Raw genomic sequence first — 15021 nt, 5'->3', positions numbered from 1 at the left:
CCAGACAGGTTTCCCCAGAGGGCCTCTGCTCAACAACTAGATTGCATTGGAGCATTTGTCCCAATGGTCAGAATCCTACAAAGCAAATTAGCATTGCCTATTTCCAATGCCAGCAATGGCTTGTTCCCACCCAACAGTCTTTAGATTTGAAACTTTTGAAATAATAAATGACTGCGTAATTTTGCTGTTGTAGTAATTTCTCTTATTTGTCAAACAGGAATAAATGTCAAAACCACCAAAGGTTCTGCTTCAGAAGAATGCAGACTGTTTTAGAAACAGATTATTTGGTCTTTCAAATCGAGTTGTAGAAGGAATATAGTACATTCCAATCACACTTTAGCTGTAACCACTTACTGAAAAACAGTATACAGCATCAACTAAAAACAATTTAATTCTTATAATCCTTTACAACTGTGTAGAGACATTGTTACAGAATTCCATCACATCACATTTTCATCCTAGGGCAGAAATTCAATGTTCCCACTATTACCTGGTCAGATCAATAGGTTCCAAGACTTAGATTACCTTTTAGAATTGTTCAATAAGAGGGACATCATGACACTACCCTTTTGTACAATTCAAATTGTTATTTAGCAAATACTGATTTTTTTCTATGTTTACATCAGCTTTATTTAAGAAAACAAAACACAAAAACAGAACATGAGAACTGTAGATCAGCTTCAACAGCAGTTACAATCCCAGGACAGTGAAACCGTCACAAAACCAATGAATGCTGGCATTTGTGTGTTCAAATAATTGTTTATCCTGTTTTGGTAATTATAAGATCACCATTAAATTCCAGCCCTCTGCTTTCTTTACATCAGTTTACGAACTACATAAATCAGTTCAAGCAAGTAGCTGTAAGAATTACCTTTCCAAAGCAGTTATAGCCACAGAAACTATCATGCACTATACATGTGAACTACCAAAAGCTTAATCCCACCCCGCCCCCCCCCCGAAAAAAATAATGTAACACATTAATTAAAAATCTTCAGTCAGCCACCCAGCAGAGCCTCATCAGTAACGTCCTGCAACAAACACAAAGACATTAAATTACTCTTTGAAAGCAATACAAAATACATTGGTTTTAGAAATAATTCTGTTTAAGCACTTACGTGGCGAATATGAACGGGATCTTGAACGGGAACGGTATCCTCTGCTGTAATATGGCGATGGTGAACGTCGCCTACTACTATAAAATAAAGATTAGTGTAATGAGGCTATGGTGGACAAAACACACAACAATTTAATCAAAAAAGCACTTACAATGTCATAGCTTTAGGAACTCACTATTCCAGACAGGAACTTGTCCAAACCTCAGTTTATTAACTTCACTCTGGCTNAAAAAAATTAGGTGCATACCAAATGTGCATCAGAGAAAAGTAGTCAAAAAGAATCACCATTACAGCTCCATATCCAGCACAAACAACTTAAAAGGCAAAATACTGTATAGCACAAGACAAGAATCTACAGGACTGATATAGGCCATTCACTCCAACTGAAGCTGGTGAGTTTCCACCCATCCGAATATCACTTCGCCCTCATGCATGCATTGAGGTTACTTTTAATTACACGGATGCATTTTGCTTCAACCATAATTTTTCACGGTGAGTTCTACATTCACGTAAGCCCCTGGTTAAGGAAGCTCCTGCTAAACTTTTATATCTGTTGGTGGCTCAGTTATATGTACGCACCCCTTATTATGAACTCACTAACAAGTCAATTTTAAACAACTATCAGGCTGAATAGGTTCCAATTTTAGTTTTTCCAATTATCTCCAAATCAAATAGGCGACTGCTGTGGTCATAAGGTCAGCACAGTCATCACGCAAAGCTACTTGCTGTTAAAAATAAACAAAAATCTAAATAATCAATACCAAGTTAGGAATTTTAAAAGGGGGCAACATTACTTATAAAGATCAACACTCAATTTCTGTGCACCCAATCTTGATAGTTTTTTTTAAACATTTGCATTACAATTTCTATTCAGATTTATAATTAAATGAATTGCTCCAACTATTCTGGCCAAGTATCAATAACCCTAGGACAACAGCCACACGCGCAGAATCGGGGGTTACCAGTACCGATAATCGTAGTCTCGGTCATCGTATCTGTCATATTTGTCATATCCACGATCGTAGTATGAATCGCGACGACGACCGCCTCCACCTCCTCCTCCTCCTCCTCCTCCACCACCACCGCCGCCGCCACCACTGCTACTATTAGGGGAAAGTAATAATTAGCACAGAATGAAACAGAGGAAAAACTCAAAAAAGTAAAATGCTGTACTTGTCAATCCTTACTGAGTTGGTCTTCCCATATAGATCCCAGGAGTCGGGGTGTGAGGTCTCTTTGTAATAGAATAATCCACACGAATTCGCCTCCCATCCAGTTCCATACCATTAGCACGTTCCATTGCCTGTCAAAAGATTAAAGCTCAACTTTCACACAAATTTACCTGTTAAAAATGGCATAAAGTGATTGAGAGGGAATTTATTCCTTCAGAAAACCTTTTGTCTACTTAATCAAAGATGTAAATCCAAGGCATTGTGGATGTCATGCATTTCTATCTAAACAAAGTTAAATATAGCTGGCCTCCAAAAACTTCCAAACATGACCAATTAAACTTTTTTAAAAATGGTTTTGAACTATAAAATGGGTAACCGCTGGGTCAAAGGTCAGCACAGTCATCACTTCCAGCCCTCCAGTCTAAACCTAACATTTTAATCCAAGTGCAGTGTGAAATAATTGTGCAACCAAATGTTACCTCTTTAGCATCCTCTAGTCTTTCAAAATAAACAAACGCAAATCCTCTTGATCTCCCAGTCCGCTGATCATAAACTACATTGACTCCTGCCAATGGTCCATATCGAGAGAAGACTTCACGCAGGTCCCGCTCAGTGGTGTACAAGCTAAGACCAAAAACTCCGAGACAAGTATTTGGATCTGGATTAGCCTGCAAAATGAGTACAATGAATTCAATTGTATTTTTCAGTTAATAATTGTATACTTCAAGCATTAACTAACAACAAGACAAAATTAGTACCAGAAAAGAAATGATCTCACGAACAAGGGCACAATATCTACTTCTTTGAAGTTACAATGACAACTGATCTCTCTAAGGCAGGATTAATAATAATCCTTGCATTTGATATAGCGCTTTTCAGAATATGCTGTGAAGTGAATTGCCTGTATACTTGTGGGCGAACGCAGCAGCCAATTTCGCACAGCAGTGTCCTACAAACAGTCGTGGATTGAAAATGACCAATTTATTATTGTTTTGTTTTGGAAGTATTATTATTAGGCGTGTGGAGTAAGGAAACGTGCCCAAGGTTTCGCCCTGCCTGGAATTGAACCCAGGTGTCTCGTGTGAAAGGCAAGTGCTGTAACCACTGAGCTACAGGACTCCAGGATTGTCCAATACGTTAGCCACATGTGCAAAATGGGAATCCAGATATAGATTTTGCTTTTTGAATAGCAAATAAAAATGTAATTATAGACACCACTGTTGGGCATGTGATCTCAATACTCATATTTGTACACTGTATGAAGATGTACTCTGACTTTTATGTGCATTTGTTGGTAAAAATGGATTTTTGATGCAGTAGCCAAGGAAGTGTGCTTTACTTCCTTGGCTACTGCATATTGGTTATCTGCTACAATGATGTGAAACACAGATAAAAATAGCAGATTTCAACACCAGTAATATTGTAGAGAGGGGAGTTGTCAATCGCGGTCAGCTCAACCAAGCAGAATGATCACTACAGGCCAGCAAAAAAACACCGTGCCAATAACAAGCAGCTCCAACAGGGCATGTCATGGCAAAGTGCAAGCAGCATCCAACCTTGTTCTTGATAGAGCAGGGGCATCTCATGAAAGAAAAGTAAAAAGATTGCAAAATTTCACACTGAATGGTGAAGATGTTTGTTAAATAAATACATATGTAAACATACATGTGAAGTATATTTACCCGTAAAGCGTTTTCTACTAAAATTAGTGCAAGTGGCTAAAATGGCATCGCCATAGCACATCTATGGCTAATCAGCAATTTCTATCGGATAACATGCTCTAAGAAATGTTGGACATGCATCTTTTTAGATGAGTTTGCAAACACGTGGATAATAATCAAGTAAAATAAAAGAACAGATGTGGTAGAAGAGGAAAGGGAAGTAGTAAATACTTTGGTGAAAACATTCCCTCTACCTATTTACTATATTCAAAGAGTTTTTTTTTTAATAAAACACATTTTGGCTCCTTAAGACTCATTTCAGTCAGCCTTCACTTTCTGTAATGACATACATTACAGGGCTCGGCTAGGATCATCATGAAACAGTTTCATGAATTCCCAATGATAGATTACGGGCACACATCACAAAAAGGCACAACTGAGAAAAACGAATACAATAACAAATTACACTTGTACAGAGCCCTTCACCTCGGAAAGACAGCCCAGGGCGCTAAAGTATTCAGACATGACAGTACTCAGCTAGCAATGGTTTATTTACACGGATAGTTCTAGATCAGTCTCAAAACTACTGGAAAGCATTGTTCCCTAACAAAATAACAAAAGCCTTTCAAGAACATGTAGATTCAATTACATGTAGATCACATGAGAGCAATCACACCCCCAAGTCAGAAGTTTGTAGATTTCTAGGTGAACAAGCATTTTGGCTTTTTTTTTTTGCAGTTAAAGAGGCAGCACCTTTCCGATTACACACTGAAATCCCATATCTGCCCTCATCCCTTTCCTCTTTTAGAAGCAAGTTTCTCACCATGAGTGGCCAGGAATTCTCGAGATTAATTGGTCATTTAGTAATGATTGTTGACCACAAATGGCTACTATGTTTCCCTGCATAAAATTGTTCTTAAGTGTACTAAGATCACCATAGCAATTAAGAAAAAATACATATCAAGGATATTTCTGGATAATTTCTAGAATGCAAGACGCAAATCTTGATATAGTAGATGCCAGGATTTCTTATACTATATAGCCCAGATGTCAATTGTACCACACTGAACTACACCGATTAAATTGCTGTCTGCATTGATTCACTAGGCAAAAGGATTTAGCTGCGTTGACATTGAGCAAGTATGGGGGAAACACAATTTAATAAATGTTAGCTCTTGTGTAATCCAATTCCATATTGGGAGTTAAGTGACTAACTAATGTGATACCAGGAGTTTTGTGGCACCCGTTACAGAAAGGCTCAATTTTCAACGATCACTACAAGCATGTTCTGGAAGAAATCAAACTACAATAGCAAGTATCTATTTAGATTACTGTTAACTCAATCAAGATTTGGGGTTTTCTAAAAATGCATTCTTCTGGACCAACGTTACCATAAAGCAACCGTGTTGTATTGTTTACACTGGCAACCATAAATTTGTATAAAGCACGTGAAAGCTCTGTTACATAATTGTTCACAATGGTTTCTTTACTCATTTACTCCTTCATCACAAAGAAAGAGACAAAGAAGAACAAGGCAGCCACAATTTCAGAAGGGGAAAAGCAAACAGGCGAACAAGTCATTGCCTCCTGAATAGTTGTGTTTTTAGGTCCAGTAAGAAATTCAACATTTGAGTCAAACATCTTGCTTAAGAGACTAACTAGAACACATTAAATACATGCATAAAAAAGCTTTTCAACTTACATTTTGAGATCCGATTTTGCCCTCCTTCTTTCCATATCCTGCTCGCCTCCAAGCATCATCCTTCAGCTGGGACGACGGTGCAGTCCTGGCAGCGGACTTGTCCACATCCACTATCAATCCTCCGCCATGTTTGGCTGACGCATGGCCTGTCTGATGTAGGGCAAGATGAACAAAGAATTATTTTTCTCTCCCTCTCTCAGTAAAAGTTGAACCTCACACCAGCAATAGGAGGTATACTGCGGACTAGCTCGGAGAAGAACTCTCCAAAAGGTTACTCTCGATTCAAGTTCCAGCCAAAATCAGAAAATAGAACTCAAATCATGTGCGCTGTGAAGGCAGTGTCATGGCCATTTATAAAGCTGGAAAAGGATCCAAAAATAGAAAATGTAATTACTGGATATGTAGATTTTGTACCACAGATTATAGATTTCAATCCATGCTAATTTTCACAAATTATATACATACCATAAAAAAGTATCTGAAATTACTTTACAGGATTAGATTCTTCAATCAAGAGGCTACTCACACAAATTATTGTATCATTAAGTCACAAGAGCATTCCAAATTTAAAGTGCTCAGCTAATGAATAACTGTTGGCTGATAAGGTCACCCCATTGGGGTACTGAATACCAAGGTTTCTCATCAAAACAGAAGTCAGTATTCACTTCACTCACCAATGAGATTATACATCCATTTCAATAAACGACCTACCCTACTTCCTGCGTGTCGTCTGCGACTGGACATTGGAGAATGACTACGGCTCCTCCTCCGTGAACGATACTCCGGTGTGTAAGATCGACTGCGAGATCGCCTTCTGTGAGAATGGGAACGTGATCTTGAGCGCGAATAGCGCCGGTGTGAATGTCTTCTGGAGTGTGATCTAATGACATTTCAAAATGGTTAGTTGGTATTACACTAATTTACAGAAACAGTATTGGGCAAATGTAAATTAGATAGCGGTACTGAAGAGCAAAAGCAAGGATACAATGCTATGTACAACTATACATATTAATATTTATGCTATATATATTTGGCTAGGCAGCAGTAGAAGTACCACCTGTAATTCTGTACAGCACCTCATTATGAAAAAGACAAACAATAGAAAGAGGTTTAGTATAAATCACACAAAAAAGGGTCAATCATTATGATCCAGTTGCAAAATTGAGTTTCAAAGAGCATAAAGACAAAGGTGAAACTTTGTTAAAAAGATGATGGAATATTACATGGTGGTCTGCAATATTCTGAAGAGGTTTTGACAAGGATCAGTTATCAAATATCATTGTTTGCTAAATTGGTCACAATGAGGTATCAGGTTTGTCACTGAAAAAGTTAAGAGGAAGGTTACAAGAGACCTTGCAGAGGATCGTTAGAAAACAAATGTTTTGTCACAAGTCAAAAGGGAATCCAGGATGGAGTTTCAGAGAGTTGGGCAAAAGGGCTGAAAAACCACCCATCTATGTTGGAGTGGAGAGGGCAGGGGACATGAAGCAGGCCGGTGGTCAGTTACAGTTTATGGTCCAGGACCTTACTTGTTAGAAAGCTGGTCTGCAGGGTTTAATGGTCTCAGCTGATTGGCAAATTTAGCCTCCTCATGCAACCAGACTTTCCAGGTTAGGAAGGGGAAAACTATCCATAGCTCCTGCTCCCTTTTGGGACATCAACTCATTGTCAGTTTGGGGAAAAGTCAGGCTTGGCTGTATTGGCCCCTGCAACTGAACAGCCAGTTGACACCCGTTGTCAAGGTGTCACACATGAACAGCCTCATGGGGTCATGCAACTAGTGCCCTTGGCTAGCAGCCCAGCACGAGGAAGCAGAGGCACATACCAGAGAGGAGCAAATCAGAGAAAAAAATTGAACTAAATCTGAATTCAGGTTACTTGAATCAATGGATTTTAGCAGATCAAGAGAAATCCAGACAATTTTTTATCAATTCTATCGCAACATAACTAACATTACAGAAGATGACAGCTTGCATCCTCAGTAATATTCACAGTAAGGTAATTTTTCCTTACCCATTTTCAAGCCAAATATTCAATGATGTCAATAGTAGAATTTTATGCATCCAGCACAATTCATAGAATCCTAGAATTATACAGCACAGAAGGAGGCCTATTGGCCCACCATGTCTGTGCCGGCTCTTCGAAAAGATCTATCCAAATCAATCGCACTCCCCCGTGCTCTTCCCATAGCCCTGCAAACTTGTTCTCCCCAAATAATTATCTACTCCTCTCTTAAAAGTTGTTATCGAATCGGCTTCCACCACGCAATGCATTCCAGATCCGAACAACTTGACATTTGAAGATGAACAAAATACAAAAGCTAGCAAAATCTGTTTGCCTCGAATTTGGTACTCCAGCCAAGAAAAATAAAGAGGACTGGTTCATTTATGTACCACAATATACAACAGGAGATAAAATAAACATTGCTATCAATTTCCTTCCTCACCTTGAGAAATACATTGATCCCTCCCTCACAGAACACTTGGTGCTGAATTTCTCCACCTTGCCTACAGGGATCTCACCTACCAACTAGCAGAAGAGATTAAGAATTCTGGATGCAAATCCACATCCGAGCACTATGATGAATGTAATTTAGCACTGCAAATAAATTCTGTACAATTAGAACTCAGATAACTGAAAGTTCTGGTAACTTGTCTGAAGCCACAACTGCTTTAGAGCACAATACTCTTATGTTATGTTAAAAATGTTGTTATAAGTTCAATAGCAATAAATACTTACCTAGACTTGGATCTTGATCGGGAGCGAGATTCAGAACGTTTGGAGGCCCTTGATGGACTGCGAGATGCAGAACGGCTTTCCGACTTTACACGACCTGCGCTCCCACTTGGAGACTTTGATGGCGAGCGGGATTCCTGGTATAACAGAATAAAGTTATTATACTACACAAAATATGAAGTCTAGAAACCTCAGTAGTGTGCCTCTAAAATTCAGATACTGTCACAGGTTGCAGAGGAACAAAATGGTTAAGAATCCTCCACTATATCCACTCCGGCCCCTGGTAAAGCACAGTAAACTTTGAATCCGAAGTACTGTACATTCCTAAATAATACATATTCCCTATAAATGATCCTAGTCACCAACATTCTATGAAACTTCTTAAATAATCATGCATTTTATGCTAAAACTTGAGCATACAGACACGTGAACATAAACCATACATTACTTAACCTAGGACACATTCAATCTTCCAGATTCTTTTAATTTTCCAGATTCTTAATTTTACTTCACTCTTGCTTTCTACTTTTCTTCATTTCTTCATTTTCAGAGTTTTTCATACTCCGTGCATTCTTCCCAATTCAAACAATTCATTAATGCCTTATAAAAGCAAGCTCTTCTATCTGACCAATCTTCTGTTCATTTCCCATTCAAATTTTATTTTCTGATCTGCAATTCTGATTAGCCTTCTGTTATCTTGATTATTCTTCCACATTCTTGGAAAATACTCTTCCATTTCTTCAATATTAACCTTAATGGAAAAAGAACATTCAGTAGGATGAAGCATGGGGTTACAATCTGCTGGATTTGTACTATAGCCTACAATCTTTCTAACTGAATTCCAGCAGGTGTAAATTCCGTTACTGTAATTTTAAGACCATAATATGTCTTACAAATATGCACGTTTGTTGCTGATCAATTTTGGAAATTGTGCGGAATAAAGCACAATGCATTCTCATCTAGTTAAGTTGAGAATCTGCCCGGAACTTTAAATTCTCACCTCTCCCCATTTCCAACAGAAGAAGTCCTCGTTCTCTGAGAAAAGGTTCCAAGCTATAATAATACACTGTGGAAATTATGTAATTTTAAAACAAAAACACTTTGGTAGGTATTTGTATCAGTCTACTATTTTGTCAATGAAAATTGGTCAGTTTGTCCAGTTGAAAACTAAATTATATAAATATTCCTGGATCAAAATGCTTGGTTGCAGTTACTTTAAGACTGCCTGCTACCAATATTATTTTTGTTTTCCCAACCTAACACTAAAAGGATGTCAATATAGCTATTTGTAAACAACTACTACATTTTAAGTTACGTTTTTGCAATGCATTGCAATATCCTGCTCATGTGACTGTACAAGTCCAGAATTTTGAGGGACTACGACAAAACCAATCCAATAATATTAATTTCCCCCACTGCCATTTTTTAAAATATAAAGTGCACATTAAGTACTGGGAGAAAGGAATGGCTTGTGAATCAGAGAAGATGTCACGTTTACTTGAATGTACAGTCCTACATCTAGTATATCAACTAATAGCACCTTCTTTGTGGTTGGAAAATAACCCTTCCTACTGTTTCAAATGGTTATTGTCTTCTATTAGATGACTCAGGAAGGTAAGTATTCACCAATAAGGCATAGCGTTAATATAACCAAAAGTCAAATGTAATCACTAGAATTTAAAGAACCTTTTCACCCCAAGCCTAAGCTTTGCATTCCTACATCCAGGGTTAAGCACTCTCCAGTTCAGTCAAGCCAAATAGAATGCAAAGCGTCTTCTATAATGCTCCAGCAATGTATCTTAACTCAAACTTCAAAAGAAAATTCTCTTACATGTCAATGTTGAAATTCCCATTTTTCATTCTGGTCAGTTTACTGGAGACTTATACTTACTTTGTGCTGTTAACTTGCACCCTCAAAACACAGTCACACCATTTTACAATATATCCCATGTGAGATGTCGATGTGATAAAGCACTATATCAAATAAGGTTTATTATTTGCCCAAATAAAACCAGATTAAATTGCTAATTTAGTCTGGGTTGAGGATGAATTTAAATCCCTGATCCATCTATAAGTCAGACATTCACAGAAATATTTTTTTTAAATAAGAGTGTCCACTGAGTATAAAAGCAATTGAAATTATTAGCTTGTAATAAGGTAGCTGAAAATCTTTACTGATCAAATTTGGATAGCACTCTGCACATTATAAAATATGCAGTGAATTCACTTTAGAGTATATTCTGTGAAGCGCTTTGAGACATCTCAAAGACATGCAAGGAATATTATGATATACCTCAGTTAATTACTATGCACAGGACATGATTGTCCCATTAGATTTAAGAAATTGACCAAGTCACCAAGCCATACCTGTTTTAAAAAAAAATTCAGATCCACTATTTTTGTGGCACTGCTAATATAGACCACCATCTCATCTGCAAATCGTCTACATCAAGCATCTGTTCCTACTCTGCTTAACTTTGGTATGTTGCCAAGGCCAGTATTTAGCAATGCTGGCTTTCCTGCTTCATTGGAAACCAAGATAAAACTAGGATATGCTTCACGGAGGTCCGATCAGCAAAATTGAAAGTGCTTTTATAACCGAGACCCAGCTCAGTCAAGGCAAGCAGCAACACCAGTGGGATGGAGGAGGGAAAGAGAAACAATTGAGACCTGGAACTCACTGTCTGGGATCAAGAAGTGGTGACTTACTGCTCTGTGATACAGTGCATTAATGCCCTTGACAAGTGAAATAAAGGTCAAAAGTAACTTGAAAGATACAAAACCCACCTAAAGCACCAATCTTCTAATCACATCCATCAGCGAACTGGGAGTGAAAAATAATTCATTTTACAGTACCTTTAAGGCTGTAGCTGACAAATGTAATCCAAGGTCTTACTCCACGCTAGTGACTTGAGTACTAACTAGCTTTACACAAGAATAATTATCCCTGACATACACGTACCACTCCATTCATTTTAATCACATTAACAACTAGATTAACTGATGGTTATGAATTTAAGCTGCTAAAATTTTGATTACTACAACCCGATGGGTTAAAAAATGTACAAAACTGATTTTATGTTAAGACTTTGGGACAAGCAGCAATAATCAAAACATTTAATTAGTTATTAAATGACAGCTACATTTCTGAAAAACATTAAGAGTGGTGCAGGCATAATCGCTCACGTATATTCTTGTACCATGTGTAGCACATAGGAAGTGGCACGCATGGTGTCCTCACCACATGGAGGTTGACAATTTTATTGTTTAAAATTAAAAGTGTTAAAAGTTTAAAATGTGAATTAATTTTCCTTGGATGAAATTGGAAAACTGAACAAGTAAATCTTTAAACAGACAAGCCTAGTTAGGAACAGTGTATTAATCCTTGCATCATTAAATAAACAAAAAGAAATGGCGAACTCAGTTTTATACTTATTTTAATCGTAACTGGGACATAACTAGTTCCTGCTTTGTGGGGAGAGTGCCTTCAGCCTTACCAAAGCCAATCCAGAACCGACTCAATCCAGGAACGATCGTAACAAGTGAAGATACTACAAAACTTAAGGATATTCCAGATTCACTCTCAAGCTAGTCTAAAGCACCAACTTCAGAAAAAGACAGGAATTACAAATGGCGTTTTCTCTATTACTACTTGGAGCTCAAGATAATTACCTGCTTGAGTTCCTTTTAACAAAGGCCCAAACTCTTAATATTGAGGGAAGTTCATATCATTCTACTGATGAAATTCAAGATTAATCAAAACCATCACTCAGGACATTGGACCTGTCCTATAATAAGTAACATTTATACAATATTCCAGGCTATAGGATAACAACTACCACAATATTAACAGCACCCTCTATCATGCTAAAACTTCACACCACCTCTACACTAAACTTGTTTTGGGGTCAAAATTGGCCCGGGAAGTAAATCTTAATGTAAAATAACTCTTCTTGTTTCTAGCTCTTAATCGCCCAAAACAGATTTAGGAGTCTGATCGACTGAGTGAAAAATAGTGCAGTCAAACGAGAGGATCCAGCAATGCTTCACAGATGCTTCAAAATCTTTGCTTAAGTGTTGCAATGACATCAAGGCATAGATGAACAGCATTAGATTTTTCTGTCATCTCCAAATAATGGTAATGCTCTGGGAGTGAAGGGCGCTATATAAATGCAAGTTGTTGTAATGGAATTGTGAAAAGGATAGGAGCCAAGTCATTTGCTTTTCAGGCACACCTCCAAGCTTCTGCCAAATTATTTCTGCAGCGGAAATCAAAAAAATTTCCATGAGCCCATTTGAAAGGGATAGGGTGCGAGAAACAACAAAACCTCCCGTTTGGCACTGCATTTCAAAAAAAGTGACAAAGTGGAATATCATCCAAGAGGTAGGATATCGGGAGTAGTTGGAAGGAGACAATTAAAAAAAGAACACAACATAAGTCAACAAAAGAAGTGGAAAAGAATAAGTAAAAATGAAAAAAATACTCAAAACAAAAAAAACTATCAAGGGAAGCCAATGAAGACTGGGTAAAAGGTTTATCAGTATTGTACTACAATGAGGAAGCACACCTCAAGATACCCCCTCTTCGACAGTGCCTTCAGCCGCCCACCCTGATCCCCCCCCCCCAGCACAGCTCAGGTCCTAATCCCCGACTGTTCAGTGCCTTGGGACGTCCTCCCGCAGTGAAAGGTGCTTCACAAATGCAATTTTGGATTGTACAATTACGAATGGATTGGCTATTCATTTTCATAGTAAAAACATTCCCGCTGGAACCTGATTTACCTATGTAGTTTAGGACTTTTATTGCCCTCGACCTTGGAGAGAGACCCGAGCTCCGTCGGCGATGAAAAAGGCAACGGTCCAGCCTTTGCGATAGTCTAAGCCAAAGCGATGCTCAAAGCGGAGGCAGCAAAATGAGATGCCCCACACAAAAGGCATGTGAAGGCCGCGGGCAGAACATAAAACTACAATCAAATCCGTCGTTGTGCTTCCCCGCCTGCAGAGTTTGACTTGGGTCCCCTTCTGGGCCCAATAAAACTACCCCAAATCCACGAGTGGCTTTTTGTTTTTGTTTCTTGAAAAAAAAATCCTAACATGGTACAACCTGTATGAGTGCCCGTGTGTGTGTGTGTGGTGTGTGGGGGGGGGGGGGGGGAGATCCGGGGCGTTCTTCCTTGGGCCTTGTTATAGAGGCTCAGCGCCATGTTTCAGAGCCCACGTCCACCTTTTTCCCCGCCTTTTCTCACTTCGTAAAGGCGGGAAGAGAGAGCGGGAAGATGGGGGGGAAGGGGGGAGGCGCGGACTCTAAAGATCAGACAGACCCCGCGGGTGTGGGATTGCATTGTACGACCCCCGGGGAGGGGGGGGGCACAGAGCGGGAAAACATCGCAACGTCCTGAACAACACGGCGGTGCGGGGGGGGGCGGGGGGGAGGGGGGGAGTGCGGCGCGCGGCTCCTCGGAAGTTGCTGCTTTTGAATAAAAACATCGCCAACCGACGCCACCCGCCTCGACCCTCACTCAAACAGCCCGGCCCCGGGGGCCAGAGCCGGCAACACCTACACCCCCCCGTCTCACTGAGTGCCCCCTCCTCCTCCCCGCGGTAAACGAAACGGTGAAACCCGTCAACCGCCAACAGAAACAGACTCCATTTTAGGTGGGAGCCGTGTGTTGGAGAGGGACGCCCCGGGGAGGGAGGGGGGGAGGGGGGGTAATTGATGGCGATGTAGGCCCGGGCCTCGCCCGTCTCTCCCCCTCCCCCCCCCGCACACACACACTTTCCTTTCTTCACACATCACTGCGGCTCCACGAGGCCCGAGCCCACACCCAGCCCAGCCCCTCCATTTATTATTTAAAAACAATAATAAGCACAATGTCGGGTTTTATATCCCCCCCCACCGTCTCTCTGTCTCTCTCTCTCTCTCTCCGCCTCCCTCCCTCCCTCCCTCCCCCTCTCTTACTGTAAAGACACGGCCTGTACTTTGGAAGAGGAAATGCATCGACGGCGGAGGGAGGAGAGAGGGCAGGAGCGAGAAGAAAAGCAACTCACCCGCCCTTCGTAAGCCGTCTCGTCGATGTCGCTCATGGTGCCTGTCTGTCTGTCTGTCTGCCTGTGGGCGGGTGGGCCGGTGCGGTGCGGTGCTGTGGCGGGGCCGGGGGTCGGGGTGAGTGGCTCTGGCGGCGGAACCGAAGTGTGCGCTCGGCTCGATCCCGACTGTCACAAGATGGCGGCGGCTGTTCTTTCTTTCTCTCCCCTCCCGCCCCCTCCTCCCCCGGAAGAGCCTCCACTGTCCCGCCCTCCCGCCGCTCACACGCCCCACGTGCCCGTCCAGCCCCCGCAAACGCACAGGCCACGTGACCCCGAGCAGCCCCCGGGCGGGGTCTCATTGCACAGAGAGGGACAGGACTGGGGATACGGGAACACGGATAGAAAGAGCAATAGGGGGGGAGAAGTGCACAGAGCAACGTCACTGCCTTCAGTGAGAGTGAAAGAATGCACAAAGCTGATGGGCTGTGCATTGATTGATGCCACACATTGAGAGTTTTGTTATATTTAACGAATTGGGTTCTGAACTTCAGAAACCGGCAAATACCGTTTCCTATGTACCTAATTTACAGTGCCTATGAATAAGGTTT

The 15021-nt window shown here is 40.5% G+C and overlaps 1 protein-coding gene across 1 annotated transcript; it reads right to left on the bottom strand.

The window, feature by feature from the left end:
• Window positions 1-366: 366 nt before the first annotated feature.
• Window positions 367-14664, bottom strand: tra2a (transformer 2 alpha homolog). The gene is made up of 9 exons (XM_007903188.2): window positions 14435-14664; window positions 8390-8523; window positions 6362-6530; window positions 5651-5800; window positions 2767-2955; window positions 2303-2418; window positions 2084-2218; window positions 1116-1192; window positions 367-1028 (listed from the first exon to the last, which is right to left on the bottom strand). The coding sequence occupies exons 1-9, from the start codon at window positions 14468-14470 to the stop codon at window positions 1018-1020; spliced, it is 1017 nt and encodes a 338-aa protein (XP_007901379.1). The 5' UTR covers window positions 14471-14664; the 3' UTR covers window positions 367-1017.
• Window positions 14665-15021: the final 357 nt, after the last annotated feature.

Source organism: Callorhinchus milii, unplaced genomic scaffold (assembly GCF_018977255.1).
Source record: "Callorhinchus milii isolate IMCB2004 unplaced genomic scaffold, IMCB_Cmil_1.0 Scaffold2, whole genome shotgun sequence".
NCBI classification, from domain to species: domain Eukaryota; kingdom Metazoa; phylum Chordata; class Chondrichthyes; order Chimaeriformes; family Callorhinchidae; genus Callorhinchus; species Callorhinchus milii.
This window is presented reverse-complemented; position numbering and strand designations above follow the sequence as displayed.

Bases quoted from the DNA above. Each gene is read 5' to 3' on its own strand.
- tra2a (XM_007903188.2), bottom strand. From the start codon at position 14,470: ATGAGCGACATCGACGAGACGGCTTACGAAGGGCGG. The intron at 6,531-8,389 runs GTAAGTATTTAT...AAATGTCATTAG, and splicing joins CGATCAAGATCCAAGTCTAG to ATCACACTCCAGAAGACATT. The intron at 2,956-5,650 runs GTAAGTTGAAAA...CTCATTTTGCAG, and splicing joins GCAAAATCGGATCTCAAAAT to GCTAATCCAGATCCAAATAC.